At 45.8% G+C, this 26,458-nt stretch overlaps 3 protein-coding genes and 1 pseudogene across 5 annotated transcripts in view; 2 read left to right on the plus strand and 2 right to left on the minus strand.

Moving 5' to 3' along the window:
* LOC148904421 (uncharacterized) lies at positions 1-5,985 on the plus strand (annotated as a pseudogene).
* LOC148904422 (uncharacterized) lies at positions 1,541-5,985 on the plus strand. The gene has a single exon (XM_089025083.1). The coding sequence runs from the start codon at positions 2,159-2,161 to the stop codon at positions 5,261-5,263; it is 3,105 nt and encodes a 1,034-aa protein (XP_088881209.1). The 5' UTR covers positions 1,541-2,158; the 3' UTR covers positions 5,264-5,985.
* A 665-nt stretch (positions 5,986-6,650) lies between these two features.
* LOC148904423 (uncharacterized) lies at positions 6,651-7,609 on the minus strand. The gene is made up of 2 exons (XM_089025139.1): positions 7,499-7,609; positions 6,651-7,175 (listed from the first exon to the last, which is right to left on the minus strand). The coding sequence occupies exon 2, from the start codon at positions 7,148-7,150 to the stop codon at positions 6,806-6,808; it is 345 nt and encodes a 114-aa protein (XP_088881265.1). The 5' UTR covers positions 7,151-7,175; positions 7,499-7,609; the 3' UTR covers positions 6,651-6,805.
* Positions 7,610-7,829: 220 nt separating this feature from the next.
* LOC148904424 (uncharacterized) overlaps positions 7,830-26,458 on the minus strand; it is a 28,017-nt gene continuing 9,388 nt past the window's right edge. The window contains exons 1-3 of one of the 3 annotated variants that reach the window (XM_089025116.1): positions 10,963-11,166; positions 8,668-9,257; positions 7,830-8,479 (exon numbers count right to left, since the gene is read on the minus strand). In XM_089025116.1, coding sequence (XP_088881242.1) covers positions 8,300-8,479; positions 8,668-9,222 — 735 coding nt within the window. In that variant the 5' untranslated portion in view covers positions 9,223-9,257; positions 10,963-11,166 and the 3' untranslated portion in view covers positions 7,830-8,299. The other 2 variants (XM_089025117.1, XM_089025115.1) reach the window with 2 other exon arrangements.

Below are 26,458 nucleotides of genomic sequence, written 5' to 3' on the forward strand. Positions count from 1 at the left end.
TGCCTGTCATGCGCGCGCGCCCGCGCCAGTGACGCCTGTTCATTACTGTTGTTATTGGTCGGCCATCTTGCGACTACGTTTCATTATTAAAGCTTGTTCATTCGTTTACGTCGTTCGTCGTGTTTACTGGCGTGGTGGCAGCGATTAAAGGACCCACGAACAACAGTATAAATACAACGATCAATAGCAGAAGTCTCGTAACGAGCCAACCTGTACGGTGGTTGGAAAACGAACAGCAAGAAACGTACACAAGAGCTTACGAAACACATTCACACGGCCTCATCAACAATCACCCAAACCATCGACTCCAAAAATGACTTCAACAAGAGCACCAAAACAATGGACACTGACTAAAAACGAGACAATCACTTCCTTCGAAGCATGGAGACAAAACCTACAGTATACATTATCTCTCGACGTAAATTTCGCATCCTTCCTTGGTGATACCGTGACGTGGCTAAAGAAATCTTGAGGCCCTCTAAGAGGCTTTACTGATGACGGTGAAGCAGTCCCTGTCGCTAGACGTCGAACAGCACAGCAAAAGTGTACCCATCTGGAGTTGATGCTTGGCCAAATCGCTAATTATTGCCCAGTTATCTCTAGAAATTCAATTGTCAAGAACTCAACATCTATCAACTCCATCTGGCAAATGATTCGCATGCATTATGGGTTCCAGTCCACCGGAGCACACTTTATCGACTTTAATAACATTAAACTGGAACATGACGAACGCCCAGAAGACCTCTTTCAACGACTGATGTCCTTCGTCGAAGACAATCTCCTCATCGCTAATGGCAATATCACCCACCATGGCGAGATTATAACCGCCGACGAGGAATCAACACCCAGTCTTGAAAATATGATCGTTCTCACCTGGCTTAGACTAATCCACCCGGACTTACCAAACCTCGTAAAACAACGATATGGCACGGAACTTCGCTCCAGAACCCTCGCATCGATAAAACCAGAAATCTCCCAAGCGTTGGACTCACTGCTTGACGAACTACGCACAGCCGCTGATTCCAAGATACTACGCGCTACAGCGTCAAAATTTAGATTCCCTGCCTCACGTGAACCAAACAAATTGCCAAACAGTCGCCGCCCAACGACTTCCAGACGCCCCAGGTCATGCCCACTATGCAAAGAAGCAGGCCGCGCAGATCAACAGCATTTCCTAAGTAAGTGCCCTTACTTACCTCCTGAGGACAGACTCTTCCTCGCCAAGACTCGCTCGACAACCAACTATGAAGAGGAAGTAGAAGAAGACGACGATAACCTAGATCTGTACGCACCTGATCAAGTTGACAGTGAAGCGTCAGCCCTTCCGTCCGCACGTTCCATCTCCCGAAGGGTCAGCACCAGAAGGTCACCCCTACTCAACGCCTTCTATCGACAACACCCAGTGAGGCTGACCCTCGACACCGGCGCCGAAACCAGCATGATTAAAGCGTCCGTTGCCCAGACACTTGGTCTTACCGTCGAAAAGTCTTCCCAACAAGCATAGCAAGCCGATGGTACGACACCGCTGACCGTTATTGGCGAAGTACACGTCCTGCTCTCTCGTTCCAACAAGAAACTCGCGCTCGACGCCCTCGTAGTAGAGGACATAGATGTTGACATACTCGCTGGAATACCCTTCCTCATCGCGAACGACATCTCAGTTCGCCCAGCCACTCAACAGATAACTATACAAGGCTCCGAAACCATCTTGTACCACACCGATGAAAAACACAGCACTCAGGCTCACACCATACGCCACGCCACGTCGTATGTGTTACGTTCATCGTCGCCCACCACCGTTATCTGGCCTGGAGATTACCTAGAAGTTGACGTCCCCCCCGAGCTGGGAACTGACAACACTATCGCCATTGAACCCCGTAGTGATACGTCCCAACTCAAACGCCCTCCACCCAGCGAAAACCCATGGCCCCAACCACGAGTCATAGATACAGTCGGAGGTAAAGTGCGAATTACCAACACGTCCGACGAACCATACACCGTCCGACGCCACGACCACATCTGCTGGGCCCGCCCAACCGTCCCAGCGACTCCTCCCGAAGCGGCTCCACCCTCAACACTCCCCGTTACAGAAGTAAAGCCTACCCCGCCGTCCTCAGGCAGCGTAAGTCTAGATCCAGACAAGCTACTTACAAGTTCCATGCGTGACCAATTCCAGAAGGTCCTACAGAAATACGACAACGTCTTCAAACCGGACATTCCAGGGTACAACGGAGCAGCGGGCCATATAGAAGCCCGCGTAAACATGGGACCGGTACAGCCGCCCCAACGTAAAGGGCGCCTTCCTCAATACTCTCGAAACCAACTAATAGAGCTGCAAGAGAAGTTTGACGAACTGGAAAGAGACCAAGTCTTCCAAAAACCCGAAGATATCGACGTGGCAGTAGAATACCTGAACCCCTCCTTCCTCATAAAGAAACCCTCTGGCGGTCATCGCCTCGTCACTGCCTTTGCAGACGTGGGACGGTACAGCAAACCCCAACCATCACTCATGCCAGACGTTGACTCCACACTACGCACCATTGCACCATGGAAGTTCCTGATAAAGTCTGATCTCAGCCGCGCCTTCTACCAAATACCCCTTGCTAAAGAATCCAGGAAGTACTGCGGCGTAGCCACACCATTTCGTGGCGTACGCGTTTACTGCCGCTCCGCAATGGGAATGCCCGGCTCAGAAACAGCACTCGAAGAGATGATGTGTCGAGTACTTGGTGACTTCATCCAAGAAGGCTGCGTGGCAAAGATAGCAGACGACTTGTACTGCGGAGGAGCAAGCCCCGAAGACCTTCTACCTATCTGGGCACGGGTCCTGGAACAGCTTGACAGGTGCAACCTTAGACTCTCACCAACTAAAACGGTCATCTGTCCAAAGTCCACCACCATATTAGGATGGGTGTGGTCCCAAGGCAAACTATCTGCAAGTCCTCATCGCGTCGCGGTTCTTGCATCTTGTCCTCCTCCAACTACCGTCAAAGGCATGCGCTCTTTTATCGGGTCCTACAAAGTCCTTAGCCGCGTCCTACCAGAGTGTTCCTCCCTAATCGACCCCCTCGAAGGCGCAATCTCGGGTCTCCAGTCACAAGACAAACTTACGTTGAACGAAAGTCTTCTCCACAAGTTTAAAGCTGCTCAGCAGGCCCTCACGTCAACCAAAGCCATCGCTCTACCACGTCCATCCGACTCCTTATGGATCGTAACAGACGGCTCCGTAACCAAACGTGGCCTCGGAGCAACACTATATGTGTCCCGTGAGAACAACCTCTATCTTGCCGGATTTTTCAGCGCAAAACTCCGCAAACACCAAGTCAACTGGCTGCCCTGTGAAATTGAAGCACTGAGTATCGCCGCGGCCGTCAAGCACTTCAGCCCGTTTATAATACAGTCTGAACACCGTACTTGCGTACTCACTGACAGCAAACCATGCGTCCAAGCCATCAATAAACTCTGTCGCGGCGAATTTTCCGCAAGCCCTCGGGTAACATCATTCCTAACTACCGTTAGCCGATATCAAGTCACGTTGCAGCATTTGGCCGGTACGGCTAACCTCCCTTCAGACTTTACGAGCCGCAACGCTCCAGAGTGCCAAGAACCAACATGCCAGGTGTGCAGTTTCATCAAAGAAACAGAAGACTCTGTCGTCCGTGACGTGTCCGTTCAAGACATCATCGACAACACCAAGTCACTTCCATTCACCACGAGATCAGCCTGGCGAGAAATCCAAAACGGATGTCCCGACCTCCGCAGAGTCCATGCCCATCTGAAACAAGGAACTAGACCCTCGAAGAAACTGACTAACATAAAAGACATCAAACGCTATCTAAACGTAACGTCCATCTCCAAAGACGGCATTCTAGTAGTCAAACGCAACCAACCTTTCACCCCCTCATCTGAGGCAATAGTAGTACCACGGTCCGTACTTGATGGTCTTCTCACAGCTCTCCACGTTCGTCTAAACCATCCATCTCGCAACCAGCTTCAGATGGTTGTACTACGCCACTTCTTTGCGTTAGACATGAACAGTGCCCTAACCAGGGTATCCTCGTCATGCCACCCATGTGCCTCCTTACGGAAGTTTCCAAGTTCTCTCGTAAACCAATCATCTGAAGAACCACCCGACGTCGTCGGCATATCCTTCGCTGCTGACGTTATCAAACGACAACGACAAGCAATCTTACTACTCAGAGAGTGTTCGACATCCTACACCAACACTTGTTTAATACAAGACGAAAAGTACGACACCCTGCGCGACGCCCTTACACGCCTCATTGTGGAACTACACCCTTTGGACGGTCCAAGAGCAGTCATTCGAGTAGACCCTGCACCAAGCTTCTTATCTCTTAGCAACAACGACGGTCTAAAACACTTGAACATTTGGCTCGATGTTGGTCGCATAAAGAATAAGAATAAGAACCCAGTCGCCGAAAAGGCTATTCAAGAGCTAGAAGAAGAGCTTCTGCGACAGGAGCCCGGAGGTGGACCCATTACTTCTACTGGCCTCGCACTAGCAACAGCTCGTCTCAACTCTCGCCTACGCCATCAAGGTCTCTCCGCTCGTGAACTATGGACACAGCGCAGTCAATACACCTGTGACCAACTCCCACTATCTGACTACCAGAATATAGTAGCGCAGCACCAGAAGAGGTCCACTAACCATCCCCACAGCGAAAAGTCCAAAGACAAACACGGAGTTGCCGCACCTCAGCCACAGATTCGAGTGGGAGACATAGTTTATTTGATCGCTGACCGCGACAAACTACGTGCTCGTGACCGCTACATCGTTACAGAAGTGAGCGACCCTTGGTGTTACATTAAGAAGTTCACCGGATCCCAACTTCGCGCCACATCATACAAGGTCAAGCTATGTGAGTGCTATGCCGTTCCCGCTCCCCTCGCCTCCTCCCACACTAGTACTCAAGTAATCCACAACGATGCCGACGAAGACTTCGCCACCGTAGACCCAACGTTAGCGTCAGAAGAACCAAGTCCACCAACACCCCCATCGGAACTTATCCGCCCATACGAAGTTGACTTACCAAGCTGGTGTAAACCAAACAATCAAGACAACGCATCGGAAGAAGACACCAACACAACCCCAGAAACAACTGAGCAAGACCCACCACCCTCGCAAGTCACTCTCACCGTCCCACTGCCCATCAACAACGAACTCAGCAGCGAAGAATCTCCCTCGAGACCACAACGAACACGCAAACCCCCAGCCTACCTCAAGGACTACTTCCTATATTGAGACATTATGCGACCTGTAGATGTATGAACCATAATAACTTTGTTATCCAGTTAATTAACAGAAAATAAGGAAGAAGAAGATACTGCGCCAGCGAGCCCGTTGTGCCCGCGGACATTTGTGCCTGTCATGCGCGCGCGCCCGCGCCAGTGACGCCTGTTCATTACTGTTGTTATTGGTCGGCCATCTTGCGACTACGTTTCATTATTAAAGCTTGTTCATTCGTTTACGTCGTTCGTCGTGTTTACTGGCGCTAGTGTTCCTGCCCCAGACAAACAGGAATTGATTGAACGACACCGGTCAAGATTTTCTAGGTAATTAATTTAAATGGAATGTAGTAGAGACTACAAACACTAAAATGTGTAGTGTTAAGTGATGCCAATTCTAACCATTTCCTATTTTTAATTAACACTATCTAGTAGAAAATAATGCAAAGCATCATTGGCACTCTTTTAGTGATTGTACTCTAGTGAATAGCTGTTTTGAAAGAACTGTCAAGTAAGCCTGTCGTCCCAATCCCCCTCATCTTTGAACAGTTGTGTTCATTACTGGTAATAATTACAATGCTTCTACAAATGGGAAGGTACATGACAGACCCAAGTAAAACTGCTATAAACAAAATATGTAATTAATGTGAAGGGGACCTGATTAAAGTGGTAGATAAGTTTGCAGTTTTTAGATGTTCAGATGAAAATTTTATTAAAATATCATTACCACTTAGGAAACGATTGACTTTTAAATGAAATCTTAAAAGAGGTCTTTTCTTTAACTATCTACGCTCCATTATATATGAGGTCTCTCCCAGTATGATAGTATAGAAAAAATTCCAGCTGAATAGTGACTTTCGCTTTCACTCATGGGAATCAAGATGTTCATTCATTTGCTCTCAGTGAATTAATCAGCACATGATTACTGAGCTGCAAAGGGCCTATTTGCCTGGGGAAAAAATATATGAGCCATAAATGGCTGACAAGCCTGGATGCCAAGATTTCCTAGTGCCAATTTGTCTGACAATGAGACTAGTCAGTACCGAGATTCTAAGATGGGGTGGGATTCTATCACCAAGAGAATATTTTTTTCATTTAGCACAATTTTTGAATCCATTATAGCATGCTACTTCAAGGCAAATTCTTTATAAACAATACTGACTAGCCTTGTTTTCAGACAAATTGGTGCCCAGGAAATATTGGTTATCCATGTCTAGTATAACTGCAAAATTTGCTTGGTTAGCTCATGATTTTGTCCACTAGTGCTTTGTACACTAGGTTCTCTATTCAGCTGGACATTTTGTCTAGGTGTAGTTGTTTTTAAATAATAAAATTTGCAAAACCTACAAAACATTTATATAAACAACTTTCTATATGTATTTCATCTAAAAGTAAATTCATGACTACTCTTATACATTTTGGTCTCAGCCTTTCCATGTTTTCCTTTTCAATTTATCAATTCAGAAATCCTGATAGAAAAAAATCCACTCTGTGTATATGAAATGAAGTAAGGAATAAATAAAATGTATATAATAACTCCATGTAACTTTAGGCCAAGCTAATCATCTGCATAGTGAAAACCTTCAAATTCAAAGTCCTCCTCTAGTCCAGGGGGAGGGAAGTGTGCTCTGATGCACATGACAGCACAAGAGGGCAGAACAACCCTAACTTCCTTTCCAAGAACTCCCCAGCACCATCTTGCTAGTTGCCTATATGCAATGTGTCTGTACTGAGCCCATGCGGTTCGAAGAACATACTTATTGGCACAAACAGGTAAGAATCCAGGATGTTGAGTAATGCATGGTGGTGGTTCATCAGCATCTCCATCTTCAACAACAGACTGGCATGTTGCAACCACTTTTTCGATTTCTTGGCAACAAATGCATTCAGATATTGAATCCATAATTTGGCAGCTACCACAGGTACACCTATTTAACAGAAATAAAACAATTCTTAGTATCTTTGAACATTATCAACGATTGTCCCAAGTGAGAATATACATACACAACTTGTGACACAACTATATCCCTGTATCTATATCCTGCAGTATATAACTTATTGACTATCAAGCGATGTTTTTAAACATATTTTTAATTAAAATTGTGAAAGTTGGTATTGCTTTTGGTCGCAAACTGGATTCATGCATACCAATATCTAAAGAACAGATTGCAAGAACACGAGTGGCAAGATACGATTTTATATAAAATGGATATGTAGTTCAGTTTTGTGATAAGACAGAAGTACGACTTACCAATCTGAATTTGTAAGTCGATTGTTCTCTTGTTCATCGTCTTCAATAATGTCACTGTCAGATCCTTCTCTGAACTCTTCATCTGAGGAGATTTCTATTTCTGGTTCAAACTGATATTAGTCAGGTCTCTTATGGCAAAATATAGGTCCCATCGTTACAGAAGTGACAAAAGCGCCAAATTTGGCAGAGATGTTCCTTAGGATCCACTAAATAATGTTAGAGGGGGAGCCCAACGCAATTCTCACAATTAAGGGGGATTAAGGGGTTTTTAAAATTTACCTTAATTACGAATTGGGCTACCTGTGGTGGTTTGCAGTTTTCAAGTAAAACAGCTCACAAGAAATGCAGTAGTGACATTTATTGACTGAAACTATTATGCTTACTCATTTCTTCGCATATACATTACATAAGGCTTTTGGATATTTCTTCGCATATACATTACATAAGGCTTTTGGATATATACTAGTTCCCAGTCCCTTCTCGCCAAAGCTTATTGCAATTCACGTTCCCTTTCTCAAATTCGCATTTTGAACCTAAATTACTGCTGTTAGATCGATATATGTTCGCGAAACAAATGTACTTTTAAATAGCGCTAATAGAAACGCCAAGAGATAACTATATTATTTGAATTAAGTTAGGGCTACATAACGGAAACAATGTTCGATCGCTGAAACTCTTCAGATTGTTCCTTAAGCTTGATGCAATTACTTTGTTAGCATTGGCATCTACAAAGGGGGGTACATCCCAAGGAAGCCTTGGCACACTTGCATCTTGTACAGGCACGTTTGCAAGAGCACTTAATCAGTGCACTGCAAGCCTTGGATACTTCAGGAATAGTGATCCATTTCGGAACCCATTTGCCATCAACTTCAAACCACGAGAACTGCCCTGGTGATGGCACAGGTGGCTGTGGCTGATTGCTAACTGTCCAGATACCGGCCTGGTAAACGGTGCGCTGGACATGCTGCAAAAGGGCATGGCCTGCAAATAACAACATTGTCGATGTTATTAAGGATTATTTAGAAAAAGATTGATCCTAGTTTCATGGCAGCGGGTTAGTTCAAACTTGTCATTGCAAGTATGTGTCCTGTTAGCGTCCTGGCCCCCTGACTCTTCCTCTCATAAGTGAATTGGAGACAAATTGTGATAAAGAAAAAAGTAATATTTACCTGTGTAGGCGGGAGCTTGTCCATTGCTCTGCTGTTCTTGCAGAATAGCTCCATCCGGGTTAGATTGATGTCGGATAAGGGACTGAGCTTATCGTACAGGATTACCGTGTATCTCTCGATCTGTTTGAAGAGGGGCGAGTCTGTCGTAAGCTGCATAAATGGCGTTTTGGCAAGCATTTCGAATGTGGGCGTGACTTCTGGAAATCTCTCCCATGCCTGCCAGGCTGACTTCTTCCCTTTCCCAAAGAAGCAGGAGGTGGTATCGCATCCAGTTAATGCGTGGAATACAGGCAGGGAAGTAGATCGTGGTTTACCAAGTACAGCACAAATAGAGTTGACGCTGACGAAGCGAAAGTTTCGACCCATACCAAAGGCAAGCCACAGATCAAGTTCCGGCTGGACTTCTCTCAGGTCATGAAATTTTCCCACCAAGATGAGTAGGACATCGGTATCCACGGTTCGGACGAGGACAGTTTTCACCTCTTCAACTTGGATGGTGTGAAGGATATGGACCACAACCCTCGTATCTGCCTCCTCGTCAGTACAATCTGTCATAGCGGTTACAGAGCCAATGGAAATCACAGAAGTACCTGGAGAAAAATCATTTCGGTAGTTAACATTTTTTGTGTGATTCCAACATAGGTTATACACATTAGCATGATTGTTACCACTTTTCAATATGTCTTAGTAAGAACACTTAGGGGGGTCGCTTAGCCGAAAGATTTGTTAGTTAATTTCCTTTGTTGTATTACACATACAGCATTTTTTGTTTGAGTATCATAGCTGACATATGTGTTGCATGTTATCTGATGTAACGTAGATTGTCTTCGTTTCTGGCCAGTTATGTCCAGCAACCTTCAACGATAGGAACTGAAACAACTCTTGTTTGTTTAACGCAGGAATGACAACCAGTTGGATGGTAGTTCAGTACCAAACCACTCAGGATCGTAGAAATGAGCGACTTTAGACTTGCTGGGGTGGACATTTCTTGACAATCTGTAGTAAAACTTCCAGAAAAGTTGAAACCTTTATGCTCAAGTATGTCTTTTCTTACAATTGCGGAAGCCTTGGCCAGTATCGTGGCGTCCTCGGAGAAGTCCCTTTTAGTCTTGATTGTATCTTTAACCATGCCCTTCAATGCTTTCGTGAAAACTATGACAACATTTTTTCCATCATTTTGCTCTTGTGCATCATGAAACTGATCTAACAATGAATTCTTCAGTCGAGTCTTATTTACAGTCTTATAAACGCCCAAAGCTTCAAGACGACTTATATAAAGTGCATGCAATTCAGATAGCATAAAAAGAAGCTTGTTTTCCTTAACAGAAATCTCAATATACTCAACCAACTCAATGGATGCTTGAGATTCCATAATCCTCTCATCCTCTTCTTCACAAGATTCTTGCCGTTTTCTAGTGAGATGACTTCTATACCGATTTCTTAGATCAGTCAAACATTTAAGGTAATATTTGGCCTCAGCAGCTATGAGATTAACTCCCGAGATCTTTGGCATTAGCGTAGCATCGTTTATTTCAGTAATTATGCGACAGATATTCTGGTCAGTCGAAAAAGTTGTGACCTCATGTAGCTGTCCCCCCTTACCGCAGAAGATGCAGTCCACCTTATTGTGTGTTACTGATTGTCTGGGTGGTCTTCTTCTTTCTTCCTTTTCCTAGATACTCTTTCTTTGGCTTTTTGTAGCTTCGACAAATTGAATTTCAAATAGCAAGACTTGTGCCAAGCAGCAGTAAGGGGGACTCGCGATCACCATTCGGAATCGCCCGGGAATTACCCGTGTTTACGCACTAGCGTCCCCCGCGGGAATTACTCGTGTCCCGTTATATGTTGCGCGAATGTTAAGATATTTGTCTTATATATGCATGAATGTAAAAAGTTCACCAATGACTTCTGTATAATTTGCCTAAGATCCAAAGTTAACATACCTAAGCCCAAGGGTTTCTGGTGTTGTGGTAAGAAAATGCAAATAGAAGACGACACGTCAGCGCAGTGTTACGAATGTGGTAAGAATATTCGTAATGCCGTACCAAATGCTACCAGAGAGCAGTATTACGCCAATGGAGGTCGTAAGAAAACGCCATATAAGAGAATAAAATACTTCAGGGACTGGATGAGTCATATCCAAGGTTATCGACCGGTATATTTAAGCGACGAAGTAAAGAAGAAAATCATAGACCATTTAGAAGAGCCAACCCCACAAAGCCTACGGAAGACATTGAAAAAATTAAAACTAGGGAAATATTACAAAGCTATTCCCTATCTTTTGTCTGAAATTACCGGTAAGTCTATTCCTGAGGTTTCTGATATGACAAAAGCCGAGTGGATGTTTTGTCGGCTGGATAAGGATATTCCTTATTACCCTAACGTAATCTACGAAATATTTTATGAAATAGACCTCAGCCACCCCCTGTTAGGATGGATTCCGAGGCGACAATAACATATTACGCGTAATTCGTACGATGAATTTATATTACGCGTAATAATTTGCCAAATAAAGTCATGCAAATAATTTATATTACGCATAATAATTCGCTAAATGATTCATATTACGCGTAATAATTCGCCAAATAATTCGTATTACGCGTAATAATTCGCCAAATAATTCGCCAAATAATTCATATTACGCGTAATAATTCACTGAATTTATATTACGCGTAATAATTCACTGAATTTATATTACGCGTAATTTCTAGACTGACGTTCGATATGTAAATAGAATCCCGTCACGCTCTTTTCAAAGCAGATGTTTACTGAGCAAGCTTTCTTTGAAGCTCTTCTTTTGCCTCCTGGTAGATCTTTTTGCGAGATTCCTCGGAAAGATCTTTTACGACTGTTTTTTTATTCCTTATGTCCGACTTTAATTTCTCGTATTTGTCTTCTTCGGTCAGAATAAGCGAGAATTCTACGTCGTCTATCTTTCTGTCACGCAAAGCCTTTGAGACGAGGTCAGTGATAGTATTTACTTTAGCCCTTGACAGAGCTATTGTAGTGTCATGCTTGGATATTTTGCTTGACAACTGTTTCATAATACCCGTAGCAACAGCCGAAATAATACCACAGGCTGCCCCAACGCCGGCCAAAGGAACTCCAACGATTATTCCCGGCCCAGTAAGCGAAGTAGCAACGCCGGAGCCCGTTAACACGACAGATATGGATCCTGAAGTTATCGCAATCTTATGTAGCGTACTCCGGGCTCTGACGTACTTTTTTCGGACTTTTTCGTAGTGTTTTGCCTGCCCTTCCAAGTAAGCCAAGATTAAGTTCGCTTTATTCAGACGAAAGTTTTCGGCGTTTAGTTCGTTAGGCGTAGTATAGGGAACATCTGGGTACAACTTAGGTGCTGATGGTATAACATCCATTATATATACTAATGTACGACGCTTTTGGGAATGATATACAGGAGCAGCCGCATCACGACAACCGGGATTACTGGAACTGGAGGGCCTTTAGGAAGATGTTTCCGCATGCAGACCCTAGTAAGTTCGAAAGAAGACCCGATGGGATTTACTATAACGGCGAAAGAATGTATAGTAATGAGGATTTGAAACCTACGCTGGTTAATCAGATAGACAATCAGTTGAAGAATCCTGGTTACGTTAAACCAAAACCCACGCCTACGGTATCTGTGCAGCATCCCACGGTAACGCAAGGTTGGTCAAAGGAATTATTGCTTGGTACCAGTACTTATCCGATACCCGCAGTTTCATTTGATAAACACCCAAGCCTGGACTTAACGTTGAACATGCGGGTCTCTAACAACCATTCCTTTCCGTTAAAGGTGCGAGATATCTTCAAAGAAGTTCCCATTGTTCATACCACCGCTAAGGAATCTCATGAATGGTTAAGTGGTCCTAACATGCGTTATTGGCCGCAGCAACTAAACTTTGCAGTTTGGTGCGCCACCAGTGGCTGTGGGGTAAGCGCGAACTTGATGAAGAATTCAATATTTATGTTTCATTTTCACTTCACGGTTAGAAGAATACTGCATGAGATGGGCGTTACTGCATTGCCGGGAGATGCCACGTTTTATGCAAGAGATAATAAATACAACGTTCCGGCCTATAACAGGCTTTGTAAGGAGTTCGGTGTTGTAGGGAAGGATTTTAGATGTACTGCCAGTGCTAACAATGGTTTGGGACATATTTGGGCTTATTGGGGGATTGGTGGACACGAGCTAAGTGATAAGGAAGTTCATGCATTGAATCTACGATGGAACACTGGGTATCATAAAGAAACTCACGACAGTAGCACCTTCTTCGAACCAAATGCTAAGACCACTAAGGAAGTCAGAGACGGACCTCTGTTCAAAGACGAGGGTGGTAAGTATGCAGGGGCCAATCCACTGATTATTAAGATTACCAACGACGAGCAAACGAAGCAATATCTTAATTTCATACCCCCAGAAGGTAAAGGACTAACCAAAGCCGGCCTTGCCCGTTTGAACCGCAGCATAGAAGCTTACGTGTATTCTATCCTTGGAGCCCAAGTAAACACCCGATCAAATATAGTGGGGAATACCGGCGCCGCAGAAGAGACGCGAGCCGAAGCCTTGATCTTATTCGAAAGTTCGATCTTGGAGGGCGACATTAGCAAGGGCGTACAGCGTTACCAACTAGCTATACAAAATTCTAAGGCGAGGTTGGACTATGCAGTAGCCCCGGGTTGTTGGTTAATGCCTAGTAATTTATCTATAAATGCTGGTTCTGTAGTAGGATACAACAACAAACTTCAACGAGCTACTAAGGATATGAAGTTTGGGGTGAACGACGTGAACTCTGACACTCTTAGGAACATTCCTCACTTCGTAGAGAAGCCAAAAAAGTCACACGAAACGAAGCTACCCGTAGTTAAGAAACCATCAAAGAAGGTCCTGCCTGCGATACCTGAGGAATATGACCATAACTTACTAAAGGCCGGCTTAGCAGCTGCAAGCATTGGTCTGAGCTATTATGTATGGCGATGAACAACCCCTACGTAGCTGGAGTAGATTGTGTTTATACGACTTACACAGGTGAAAAAGTATATACCCTACCATCTTGGGTTGACGTCACGGGGATGTCCGTGGATTTGAACTACTCAGGAAAGAAGTTAATCCTTTGTAGCATTTGCATTGGTACGAGCGGTCATGTTAACGTGGGCTTTAGGTTCCTGGATGAGAATGGCATACTGCAGCCCATGCGTACGAAGACGAACAATAGGGAGCCTGCGCATTTTTCCGTAGAGCCCAACCCCAACAGCGACGAAAATCATTCCGTTTGGACTTTCCACATGGTCGCCGATTGCCATGGGAAGGTAAAGCTGCAAATGCGCGTAGATGACACCGGGAGCGTTTGCATGAATAGCATAGAAGATCAGAGAGATATGGCTTATAATCACGCCACCATTAGCACCCTTACGGTGGTGAGCCTTTAGGAGGAAATTTATTTCCCGTAATATATGAACCCACACTTAAAAGAAACATATTATACCTACTATTTAGATCAAAAGTCGTATGATGAAGGAAATAAGTGGCTTGATATCGGAATGTGGGTTAAAGTTGGGGGTTTAGCATTGATAATGTGTACTATTAGCATTAACACGGGATCGGGTGCAAACGCAGCGTTTAGGCTTGTTGACGAGAATAACCACCCATTACTACCCTACAGAAAAAAAGATAATGATAGGAACCCAGCTCATTTTTCGTTGGAGCCCCAACCGTTAAGCGGAGAAGACTTAACGCCGGCTACTTTTCATATGATAGCCAATTGTCAATATGCCAAGCTGCAAATTCTCCCCCACGATGGTGGCGTAAGGATAAATCATGTTGGCGGCACCGCTGTCGTTTCCAACGCGGTCTGGAATCATAAGCCCATTAGCACCATGACTGCTATACCCTTGATACCAAATTATCAAGGCGGTGCGAATACTATCTTTACTTATCCCCAGTCGAGGACGCCTCGGGCGCCTGACGACGATAAGCCTGACATAATATACAAGGATAAGATTAACCCCGCATCTTCTTCAGGAGTACCACGCCAATAGCGATGACTAATATCCAGATGTTATTCCCCACGAACTTCAACAGTTCGCCGCCGGCCCTAAGTGCCAGGCTAAGAACGCTACCCAGCAGCCCAGGAAGACCGGCTGCCATCTTTTTTCCCAAGTCCGTTAGTCCATTGCCTAATTTCTTTACGCCCGCGCCTGTAGCCTTAAGCGTGGATAGGATAACTCCTACTACGCTCGAAATAGCAACCGCAAATGCCAGCGGAATACCATACTTCACCAGAGCTCTTTTTATTTTTTCCTTGGTGGTAAGCCCCAGCTCTTTTTCCAGGTTGTCCTTTTGCGCCTGTAATTCCGCAAGGCGTACCTCGAGGGCCTCTACTTCCCTTTGGGCTGCCTCCCTTTCTTCTTCGGGGCGCGCCTGGTCATTGATTACTTCTTGCTGCCGCTCTATTTGCCCCTCCAGGTCTTCGATGGCCTGATCTCTTTGCCGGATTTGTTCCTCCTTAGTATTGATTTCAGCCATTAACCGTCGCCGTTCCACTAAAGAGCCGGCTATGGTGGTTTGCAGGTTATCGGTATCGTCTTTAATTAGATCCAACTCTTGCAGGGCGAGGTTAAGAGCCCTTTGAGCCTGATTTCTTTCACGTCGAATTCGGGTTCTTTGGTCTACCAACTCACTTATTTCTTGATTTTTAAATTCGACTTCCCTCCTATGCGCGTCGGCAAGCCGCTGGTTTTGCTTCATGTATTCTTCCTCCCTTTCTTCCAGCGTTTCCCGCAGTGCTTCCACTGAGGCGCCAGAGCTTTGGGCTTCTCCTAAGTCCTCCCGTGCTTTGTCTAATTCGCGCAGGGTTTTATCCAACTGGTTTCTCATTTCTACCATTCTTTCGTTGCCGAACTTCTTTTCAGCATCGACAATTAGCTGAGTTTGCTTTGCGTATTCTTCCTCCCTTTCTTTTAACGTTTCTTGTAGTTCCTCGACGCGTTTTTCTAGCGCAACCTTTTCATTCAGGGTTTGCAGCCTTTCTAACAGGCTTCTAGTAGCACGCTGAAAGCCTCTTAATCTCAAGACGTCACCCCTAACGTTGCCCTCCTCATCAAAGAGGTTTTGCGGTTTTGTCCAGCGGTCTTTGTCAGGAAATCTTAAGTCTTGGACGCTTATGAGGACTTTGTTTCCCTTTTCCGTGAGCTTTACGTCGTCAGCATCAAAGTTGTCGTAGCGCAGCTCTAGCTCCCGCGCTGCCCACTCTACGGTTTCCCGCGCGGCTGCTTCCGGCTCGCCCATGTTTTGAAGCTCTATGTGCTCACGCGGAAACGTGTACTCGCGTGCTTTGGGATGTCTTAGGGCCTTTGCAATCCTATCCCTTAGGGAATCGTCGACTTGTTGGGTGGGAAGCAGCGGTTCTTCATCACCGTCGTTAATGTCAGCCTGACCTTCCTCAGTGGTGGGATCGAAGTCGGGGTCTGTTCCTTCTACTTCCATTATATATGATAAGCTCAAAGTTAAATCCCAACGTATTACCTAAGCAGGTTGGCGGACTGAAAGCAGAACGCACCTTTCACCGGGTCACATTCACGCCATCCAGCGCAAAGCCAGGGGAAACCCTGTACGTAGGCGTGCCCCGCCTAACGGATAACCTAGTCTTAGTTCCTGGCACCTTGGCGTTAAGGTTCGACCTAGCGGTGCAGTCAAGCCCCACAGACGAAAGGATTATCGTTAACAACGTGGGTCGCAACATTGTTTCTAAGATGCGCGTAAAGTTCGCCGGGGAATCCTTGCTGGACTTAAATAGGTACGATCTGTATACCACGTACAAAGACTTATGGTTGACAGCCTTTGACCGCGCGCAAAGGATAGAACAAGGAATTGGTAGTGTCATTCTACGTAAGGTCCGCACACCTACGAAAACACAACCTACTGACGGCAGCGGAGAAACCGCAGTGGCAGACGCAAAGCGAATAAAGACCGCCTATGGTAGCAAGTATGTCATACCACTGGACTTTGAAGTAATCACGAATCACGGCGCGTATTACCCAAGACAGTTATCCGAACTGCAGTTTGAAGTAACTTTAGCAGATGCTAATAACATTATTGGTGGGCTAAGCAGTGCACTTACCACGACAACCCCATACTCTATTACCAACTTAGAGCTACAGTACGAAACGGTGTACAGCGAAGAGCTGGCCCGTAGCGCCGGTATGGAATATAGTGCCGGAAAGGCATTCCTTTACGACCACGTAGTGATGTATAAGACATTTAGCTTCTTGGATAAGACGGATGAGGTTATTAACCAAAGTATTAACCTCCCCCGAAGAAGTCTCACGGGGTTGATGTTGGTGTTTGCCAAACCCTACGAGGCTGGTAAGCGCGACTCCGAAGCCTTTCACAACCCTAACATTACTAACGTAGGGGTCAACATAAACGGAGTCCCAAACAAGGTCTACTCCCAGGGGATAAAGCCCGCAGACGTGTACAGAGAGGCCATGCGCAAGTTTGGCGACCAAATTAGCCCCGAGGAATTCTTTAAGGATAAGTATGCGCTGTGGATTGACATGCGCACCATTAACGACGAAGACCTACATGGCCAGGGTTTACGTCTAGTAAATACGCAGGATGGCATAACATTGGAGATCAAGCGCACCAAGAACACCGATGCCGGCGACGGCGACAAAATAAACTGCTACGTCTTCGTCGTGTCTGACGCGCAACTGAGCGTAGAAATGAATCAGCTAAAGAGCGTTGCCTATTGATCCACTCGCTCATCCTTTTGATAAAAAAATATCGTTGGTATATAATGCTTCGCGTATTCGAAAACAACGAAACCAAACTGCAATGCATAGTGCAAGGCGATAAACTATACTTCAAAGCAAAGGAAGTGGCGCTGGCGTTGGGTTACGAACGCCCAAAAGATGCAATTAAGGTGCATGTTCGTGAAAAGTATAAGGTAAAGCTTAGCGAACTTAGAGTGGAGGTGAATCGCCTCCCCTCGTATTCACAGCCTAATTCCCTGTACGTAACCGAATCTGGGTCGTATCAACTAATATTTAGCTCTAAGATGCCAACGGCAGAGACATTCCAGGATTGGGTTCTCGAGGACGTTCTTCCCGCATTGAGAAAGACAGGTAAGTATGAAATAGAAAGGCGGTTCGATAGTCCTAACAAGTTAGTCTTCAAAATGGAAAATGAGTTTGACCTGCATAAGAAAGTCGTGGACTACATACGCCGCTTCTACCCACAGATGCTCATAGCGCCCGGCTTAGGGGAATTGCAGGATTCTGACAGCAAACGCATAAAATGCTGGCAGAAGGGTTATCAAAGGGGTCAACCCGACCTCTTAATACTGAACGCGCATTTAAGGTATGAAGGGCTTTGCATCGAATTAAAGACGCCGAAAGGAAATGGCATACTCTCCGCAGACCAACGCAAGATAATTTCGCAGTATGACGCGAATGGTTACCTGACCATGGTTAGCAACGATTATGACGTCATCTGTCGTGCCCTTAGCAACTACGCGGAAGGCATCCGCATTCCCTGTCGGTGGTGCTGCAAACGCTTCAAGACTACGGAGACAAGGGCAACGCATTTAAGAATATTTCATAGATATAATGATCGTCAACCAAATACACTGGCGTGACCTGATTTGCGGTAAAGCATACGAAATAAAAAATTACGTCGTCTTCGAAGACATCGACCGTTTACGGTTAGTCCTCAAAGACTTAGAAGGCAAGGAATATTCCCTTTGGGCGCCGGATTGCGTGCGGTACGTAATTCAGGGCGAGGAATTCACCCACTTACGCAGCTATGGTAAGGTAAATGGCCGATGGAAGTTTGACATTGAAAGAAGAGTCACTCCATCTCCTCTTTGTAGTTAAGCGCGTCTGCTAAAGTCCGCTGCGCTTTAGGATCCGCGGAGCACCAATGCCCCACAAAGGATCCTTCGGAGAATACCCTGTCGCAATGAAGGCAGGTGTATTTTTTACGCGGTTTGGGTATCGGTGGCTTACGAGGGGTAATGCAGTCGGCAGGTAGTTCGCAAGTAATACAGTCCATATATTGAAAGGGCGATTAGGAATGCCTCCCAGAAAGGCAGCTGCGTAGGCTAGCATATACCTTTAAAAGGGGTCCTTATTTTCATTATGCAAGCGCCCTTAAAAGGGGTCTTTATTTTTATTTATTATTCATTATCCTTAATAATAATAAATAAAAATAAGAATGGGATTTGAGACTCTTTGCACAAACCCTACTTTACTATCTTAAGCCGCCTACTAATCCTTACGGGCTTTCCTGGCGGCCTCATTGCCGGCATGCCAAGCTTCGAAGCGATCTAAGTACTCCTTAAAGCCGCCTTGGCCGTCGTAGAGGCACTGCCAAATATGTTGACCGCTCCTTTGACAGCCGCAGCGCTCACAAGTTGCCTCCCAATGTTCTCTATCCTCCCACCTTACGCCTTCGACGCAGTCAAACTCCGCAAAGCGCTGGTCAATTTCCTTCTTCCGGCACGTTAACTTCCTTTGGGTTTCCTTTGGGCAACATCGTGCAGCAACGTCGCCGTGCTCCTCGCAAGCCACGCTCAGCAGGTCGTAATTGCCGCGGCACCGATGTCGATGCCATTCGTCGTTCTTGTCCTCCTCGCAGCGCTCACATACGTTCTTTAGGCAAACGCGGTTATCCACGTGGTAATCCAACATCTGCGCGCTGCTAAAGAGGCGATTACACTCCTTGCAACGCCTTTCGCGTGCCTTCTTAGCGCACACCTTTTTTTCAACGTGGTATTTTAACATTTGCTTGCTGCTGAACTCCTTGTTACACCGCTCACACTCCATATATGATAAGGATTTAATAACCACTATAAGGGATACCGCATGAAATCCTTAACGGCCAGAAACTATTTCAAAGAGTGTCTCAGAATGTTGACGTTTAGGTTAAATCTTTGTTAAGGATACCTGGAAACTATTTCAAAGAGTGTCTCAGAATGTTGACGTTTAGGTTAAATCTTTGTTAAGGATGCCTGGAAAGCCCGTAATGGTTAGTAGGCGGCTTAAAATAGTAAAGTTGGGTTTGTGCAAAGAGTCTCAAATCCCATTCTTATTTTTATTTATTATTATTAAGAATAATTAGGGATATTTAATAATAATAAATAAAAATAACAACCCCTTTGAAGGGCACGTCTTAACAAAGATTTAACCTAAACGTCAACATTCTGAGACACCTTTTAAATAGTTTCTGTGGTGTCTTAACAAAGATTTAACCTAAACGTCAACATTCTGAGACACTTTTGAAATAGTTTCCAGGCATCCTTAACAAAGATTTAACCTAAACGTCAACATTCTACAGGGGATATCGCATGAAGTCCTTAACGGACTCCTTAGCCCACGTTGCCATAGTTATCAGCGCGCCAAACCGTTCTGCGCGCTTCAGACCGCACATTTCATCGTACAACTCCTGCACGCGCTCTTTTAACCGGTCTATCTCCTCCCTTTGCATTTCTATGGTGTCTCTTTTATCTTTTGCGTCGGTGGCAATCCTTCTTACTGCGTCCACTGGGTCCATCGTATATATAATGGATCCGAACCATATTCCCTGCAATGCTCTGATAGTAGGACCCACCGGCTGCGGAAAGACCCAGTTCGTCGTGGAGCAGCTATTAGGACCCTTTAGATACCGCTTCGACTATATCGTGCTACTTTGTCCCACCTACGTGAATAACCGCACCTGGACGGGCATAGGAGTGAAAGACGACGACTTCTTCGTAGATATCTTAGACCCTAACGAGTTATCCAGCCATCTTAAGTTCTGGCACAAGCAATTCCCTAAAGATACACAGACTTTACTCATATTGGATGGCATTGCCTGTGGGGACGACGTAAAAAGACGCACTTCCGAGCTCGTTAAACTCGCCTTCAGCGGTAGGCATGACAATATCAGCGTTTGGTTGCTTTCCCAGCAGCTTACCAATGTCTCTAAACCCTTCAGGGAAAACATAGGCTCTCTCGTAGTATTTTATACGCCCAGTAAGTCTGACCTGGAAACCATCTTAAGCGACTACGGCGGTGAGATAAGCAAGGAACAGTTACACGAATACATGCGGCACCTAAAAACGCACCAACATTCCAAGATGATCTTCTCTTTGAGGTTTCCGTATTCCATAAAGATCTGCGATCTTTAAAGTCTTTGATTCCTAATGTATATGGATATTGAGCAGCTCTTAGATGAAGTCCCCACGCAGTTAGACGAAAGTAACCTTAAGGAACAACTTAACATCCTGGTGTCTTCGGGGAAGTGTAAAGAAATGATAGGCAAGGAACTTACCCATGAGCAGGTTAATAAGTTGTCAGAAGAGGAAGTTAAGAAGTTCCATAAGAGGTATGAGGCTGCCCTTGCAAGTAAGACCACGGACGCCGTAGCAGACTCAGCCATTAAGCTGGCCACCAAGCTTCTCGGACTTACGCTGCCCATAGACGACGTGGAGCAACTGCGGAAGGACATAAGCGAGAACTATGTCATCGCCCAAGAACTTAAGATAACCTGCGGGTGGTTGTCTTTGAAGTGCGGTAAGTTAATGGCAGTCGCCTCTGCGGCACTTCACGTAGCTCAGCACGTCGACTTGAAGGAGGTACTGGTGTCTTGGAAGGACTTCAAGAAGGACAGAGAAGTCGAAAAGGTCTTCCAGGCGGCACTTGCTGAGGTACCTGATCACTTAGTCAAGTCGTCCTCAGGAATTACCCAGGTCGCCTCAAGTACTTAGTCAAGTCGTCCTTAAGTACTTAGTCAAGTCGTCCTCAAGTACTTAGTCAAGTCGTCCTTAAGTACTTGCTCAGGTCCTATAAGTTACTTATCAAGTCCTTCAAGTCCTTAGATATAAATGGAACCAGAGTCGAAGGTAGAGCAGCCCCAAGAGGAGCAAAAGATTACCAAGGCTAAATCTCCGGGCAGAGTCGCTGCCGGTAAGAAGCTCGCGGAGATGAATAAAAAGAACAAAGCCAAAAAAGAAGAAAAGGTGGAGGAAAAAGAAGAGGAATCCTTCATTGATCCTGGGTACGTCATCGGCGCGTTAGGAGTTGCTATAGCAGCAGGCAGCCTTTACTTACAATGGCGGGCTACGAAAAAGGTAGAACCACCAACATATCACGCGCCCGTGCACGCACCTGTGGAACCAGCTGTTAGAAAAAGTAAGATCCCTGAAATGGAGTAATAACCTTCTCGCTCTGTAATATAATGTCGACCGCGTTGTTGAAAACTGTTGAAGAAGCAGCTATTATTACTTCCATCGTTGCGGGTATTGGTTGGGTAGGTAAGAAAGTGCTCAAAGAAGACTTTACTGAAGACCCAAGCAAGAGCTTCGCTAATTTTGCTAAGATGACCGCTGCCGTAGGCGGGGCTATCATGGTAAAGGATTACCTACGGAAGGAAAAGTACCTGCCAACGACATAACTCGCGAAAATCCCTGTGATTTTCTAATATATAATGGCTAGCGTGGTCGCAGGTGGAGTTATTGCAGCTTTAGCATTCACTGGAGCTAATTATGGTGGTCAGTATTTGGATAGATTAGTTAGAGGTGATCGCAGCGGAGATTTAGCCGCCGAAAGGAAGAGACACGACTTAGCGCTGGAGAAATATCAGCGAGACGTGGCGGCTTGGAATGAAAAAAGACAAGCTTACAGGGATTGGTTGGACAAGAATTACCAAGACAAAATGCAGGCGGATAAGAACTTTGAAAATACAGACTACGCCTTTAAGCTGTATGCGCAAGCACACCCCGCGGCATTAACGGGGTTAAAAAGGCCTCAGTTTAAGAATTACTACCAGCCTTCTAAGAAACAAAAAGATAGCGAGTTGGTCTTCGTAGGAGTTGCAGGGCTGGCAGGAGGCGTAGCTTTGGCGTATCTGCTCTAACGAAGGAAACTGTGTTTCCTGAAATATATGATCGTCTTTTTGGAAAGCGATAAAAATAACTTTACCACTTATCTGAATCCCCCCATCAAAGCCCATAAGGTTCGGCTGGTTAGTTGTTCTTTGTACAATTCTTGGTATAATCTAGTCAATGGTATGGTCACCGTGCATAAGGGGTCTAACAATTACCAAGGCGTAATGCTGCCCGATGGACATTACACGCCAATCACCCTTGCTAAGGAATTAGCAAAACACGGTTATACTCTCACCACGGGATTGCCGCACGAAATGACCTTCAAACATAATTTTCCTAACAATTTCTCGGTAACCCTAGGAAAAACTGATGCATTAGGATCTTTACTAGGTGTCTCAGGCAAGAAAATTACCAACACAGCCATACCTGTGAAATGGAAAGTCGCATCCTCTTACGAAGTCTATTGCGACTTGGTTCATAGTTACAACAATGGAGAAAAGTCTTCTCTTATGTCCAAGTTTCTACCCAAAGGTAATCCATTTGACTCAGAAGAATACACTCCCATTTCTTTAAGCTATGATTTGTCTAATTTGGTAGAAAGCATAAACATCACCATCAAAGTGGACGGAAAGACGGTGGATTTTAACGGACGTAAGATCAATCTTGTTTTGGAATTCATATAATGGGCCGCGTAGAGGACAAACTTAAAAGGATTTACTATGGACCTGAGGGCTATTGGAAAGGAGCGTCGGCCATCAAGAAACTCGCGACCGCGGCCAGGGTATCAGAAGAAACGGCTAAGAACTGCCTAAGAAAACAAACCCTCTGGCAGGTTTATCTTCCCGTGCCCAAGTACATTCCCAGGCCCAGCTTCACCGTAAATACCCCCAATGAAGTTCATCAGGCGGATTTGCTTTTCTTACCGCACGACAAGGTGAGAAGAAAGACCTATAGATACGCTTTGACCGTAGTTGATATCGCAAGCAGATACAAGGACGCCGAACCCATAACCAGCAAGGATTCTGGGGAAGTCGCAGAAGCCCTAGGTAGGATTTATAAGCGCGTTTTGAAATGGCCTAAGCTGCTGCAGGTGGATGCGGGGACGGAGTTCATGGGCGTGGTTACTAAGACCCTGAAAGACCACGACACTAAGATTAGGAGAGCCGAAGCTGAGTACCACAGGGGTCAGAGCATCGTTGAAAGATTCAATAAAACCCTGGCTGAGCGTCTCTTTGGATACCAGTATTGGAAAGAGCTGGAAGATCCCTCCAAACGCAACAGGGAATGGACTCAGAGGCTCCCCCAGGTCATCGTGGCTTTGAACAACGAGGCGGCCAGGGCTACGGGAATGAAACCCAAGGATGCCATAAAAAAGAAACACGTGGAACACAAGTCCTACGTCAGAAGTTCGAGGGCGGTCGGACTGAAGGAAAAAAAGCTCCCCCGCAACATAGTGGTCAGATACCTCTATCAGCCGGGGGAACTCGAAGGTGGCAGTAAGAGAGCAACGGATCCTAACTGGTCTTTGGAAACGTATGAGATTTCAAAGTCCGTCACCAAGGAAGGGCAACCTGTGTTGTATTACCTAAATGGCCCAAGTCGTGGATTTGTCAAGGAAGAGTTGCTCATAGTCCCCAAAGACTCAGAGTAGTGCTGCTCCACGCGCCCGATTACACTCTAGGCATGTCAGTCTTACGTTGCCTCTGCAATGCCCGCGTTTGTTATTTATACGATCCACGGAGAACTGCTGATCGTCATTTGGGTCAAACCTCCATAGTAAAGGTATGTTACATTTGGCACACCTTGCCCCTTTCTTATAGACGTCGTCCACGCATAGGTCGAATTTGACCCCCGCATAGCGGGGATCCGCACTCTTTTCTTCGTCGTGCCGCTTGTAGCGAAGGAGTTTCTTAGCAATGTTCTCCTTAGCTACGTCCTCTGGCGTCTTATCGTAACGCAGTTGCGGCCCCCAGGCTCTTTTCAACTGCTTGGCATATTCTACGCGGCTTACGGCGGTGTAGATAAGGTTGCTCCAACACAACCGCTGGTCTATGATCCATAAGGTTTCTCTTATGGTAAGCCCTTGCGCGCTGTGGACTGTCATGCAATAGCCCAAGCGCCAGTCCGGGTGGGAGGTTATTTTTTCCACCTTTTCTATAGGTACCCAGGCTTTATCGTGCGTTACTGCGTTCTGCAGTTGGATGTCAGTACCAGGTACCCAGACGTCTCTTTTTTGCATGCGGGTGTCGTGGGGTTTATAACAAACAGGTACGGGATGCGTAGGGAAGCGCTCTCGGTGTATATTTAGCAAATCCTTTTGTATGCGAGACTGTGCTGCGCGTTTGCTGCTCAGCACCAGATCCTTTGGATGCCATGTGTAAAGGAAATCCTCGTATTTCTTCGCTCGTACGCGTTTGCGCAGTGTTTTGCATTGGTCGGCGTCACTAAGGCCCCTTAATTCCGCTTTCAGGTTTCTTACTTGATCCTTACTGCGGTAGTCGGTGTTAATTTCCTCCGCATGGTCTACGAAATCTTTCAGCCATTCGTGGGGCATCTCTCCGGCTATTGGAGGAGGCTGGCAGGGATCTCCGGCGAATATTACTTGACACTTTCCACGGAGGAATTCTATGAATTCTTTGAGGATTTCAGAAGGTACGGTGCAAATCTCATCCCAAAGTATCACCGGAGGTATGTCGTGGATGGCTTCAGGTACCCACTTTTGGCCATTCCAACGGAAGAAGCTGTGGTACGTTTGAGCGTCGTGGCCCATTTCGCAGAGTTCTCTTTCCAAACGGTGCGTTGGCGTTAGCACCTTTATCTTAGGAAAGAGTTCTAACACACGCGTCGTCTTACCGCTGCCTCCCGTACCGTAAAGGTAAGAGAAGCGTTGGTAGGAAATAGGGTCGGCAACTGAGGGCAGTGGCTCTTCCGTCGGCGTAATGGAACCGCGGGTGTGTTCTCCGTGATATTCTACACGTGCCCTCCAGGCTTTTATTTCTTCATCTTTGACGCGCCATTGGCCACTTTCTGCAAGTTCATCGGCAGTGTAGAATTCCTTCATCTTTTCCAACACGTGCGGCTTCACATATAAGGAATCCGTGGCTACGCGTGGAATGTCTTCTTTGTCAAACCGCAGTAGCATCGCCAATAGGTTAATGTGCGCATATGCGAGCATGCTGGCACGCAGATGGTAATACTGCGGTCGATGGTCCTGGTAATAACACAGCGCATTCCATTCGTGTAGCTTATCGTCGACAATGTAGTCCCATTTCTCTACGGATACCATCGTTCCTTTGTCATGCGCACGTTTTATGAGGAAGCTTAACTCGCCGGCGTCCGTTATTAGGCGTCGCTTCATATGTTTTTCACCTTCTTTTGCGCCCTGCGTGAATTTACCTATGACCACACGCGCTGTGGGGTTATGCTCCGGTAACCATTGCGTGAAGGCGCTGTGACAAAGTATGGCTTCATGCGCTGTGTATTTTAAAAGTTTGCGCTCTTCAAAGAACTTCAATAAGGGTATGGGTATCCATTCTTTCTCCTGCAGGTGCTTCCCATACCACGCATAGATTATGGGGTGCAGACCCGCTGCTAATTTCCAGGTGGTCAACTGTACAAACCCCGTTGCTGGGGCGTCGTAGTGACCATCCAACGCAACACGAAAGAACTGTGAATCTGGATGTCCGTAACGGTCGTAATATTCCTTACAATCTCCTAGACCTTTAAAGCTTGCAGGGTAACAGTGTTTCATATCCAAAGACACGTATTGGTCTTCGTCGTATTCCATGTTCCACAGACCACCGTGACCGTGTTCTACACAGGCTTTGGCTATGTCTTTGAACTCCTCCGGCGTGGATTTCCAACCGTTTCTTTTCTTTGCGGCTAAGAAGTCCAAACTGCGACTGCTAAGCACTTCGTCGGAG

The sequence above is a fragment of the Actinia tenebrosa genome, unplaced genomic scaffold (genome assembly GCF_029948245.1).
Source record: "Actinia tenebrosa isolate PJP-AT-01 unplaced genomic scaffold, QUT_ActTen_1.0 PGA_scaffold9__36_contigs__length_13948895, whole genome shotgun sequence".
Lineage (NCBI taxonomy): Eukaryota > Metazoa > Cnidaria > Anthozoa > Actiniaria > Actiniidae > Actinia > Actinia tenebrosa.

What these genes read in the sequence shown, in the direction of transcription:
- LOC148904422 (XM_089025083.1), top strand. Translation starts at nt 2,159, where the DNA reads ATGCGTGACCAATTCCAGAAGGTCCTACAGAAATACGACAACGTCTTC.
- LOC148904423 (XM_089025139.1), bottom strand. Translation starts at nt 7,150, where the DNA reads ATGGATTCAATATCTGAATGCATTTGTTGCCAAGAAATCGAAAAAGTG.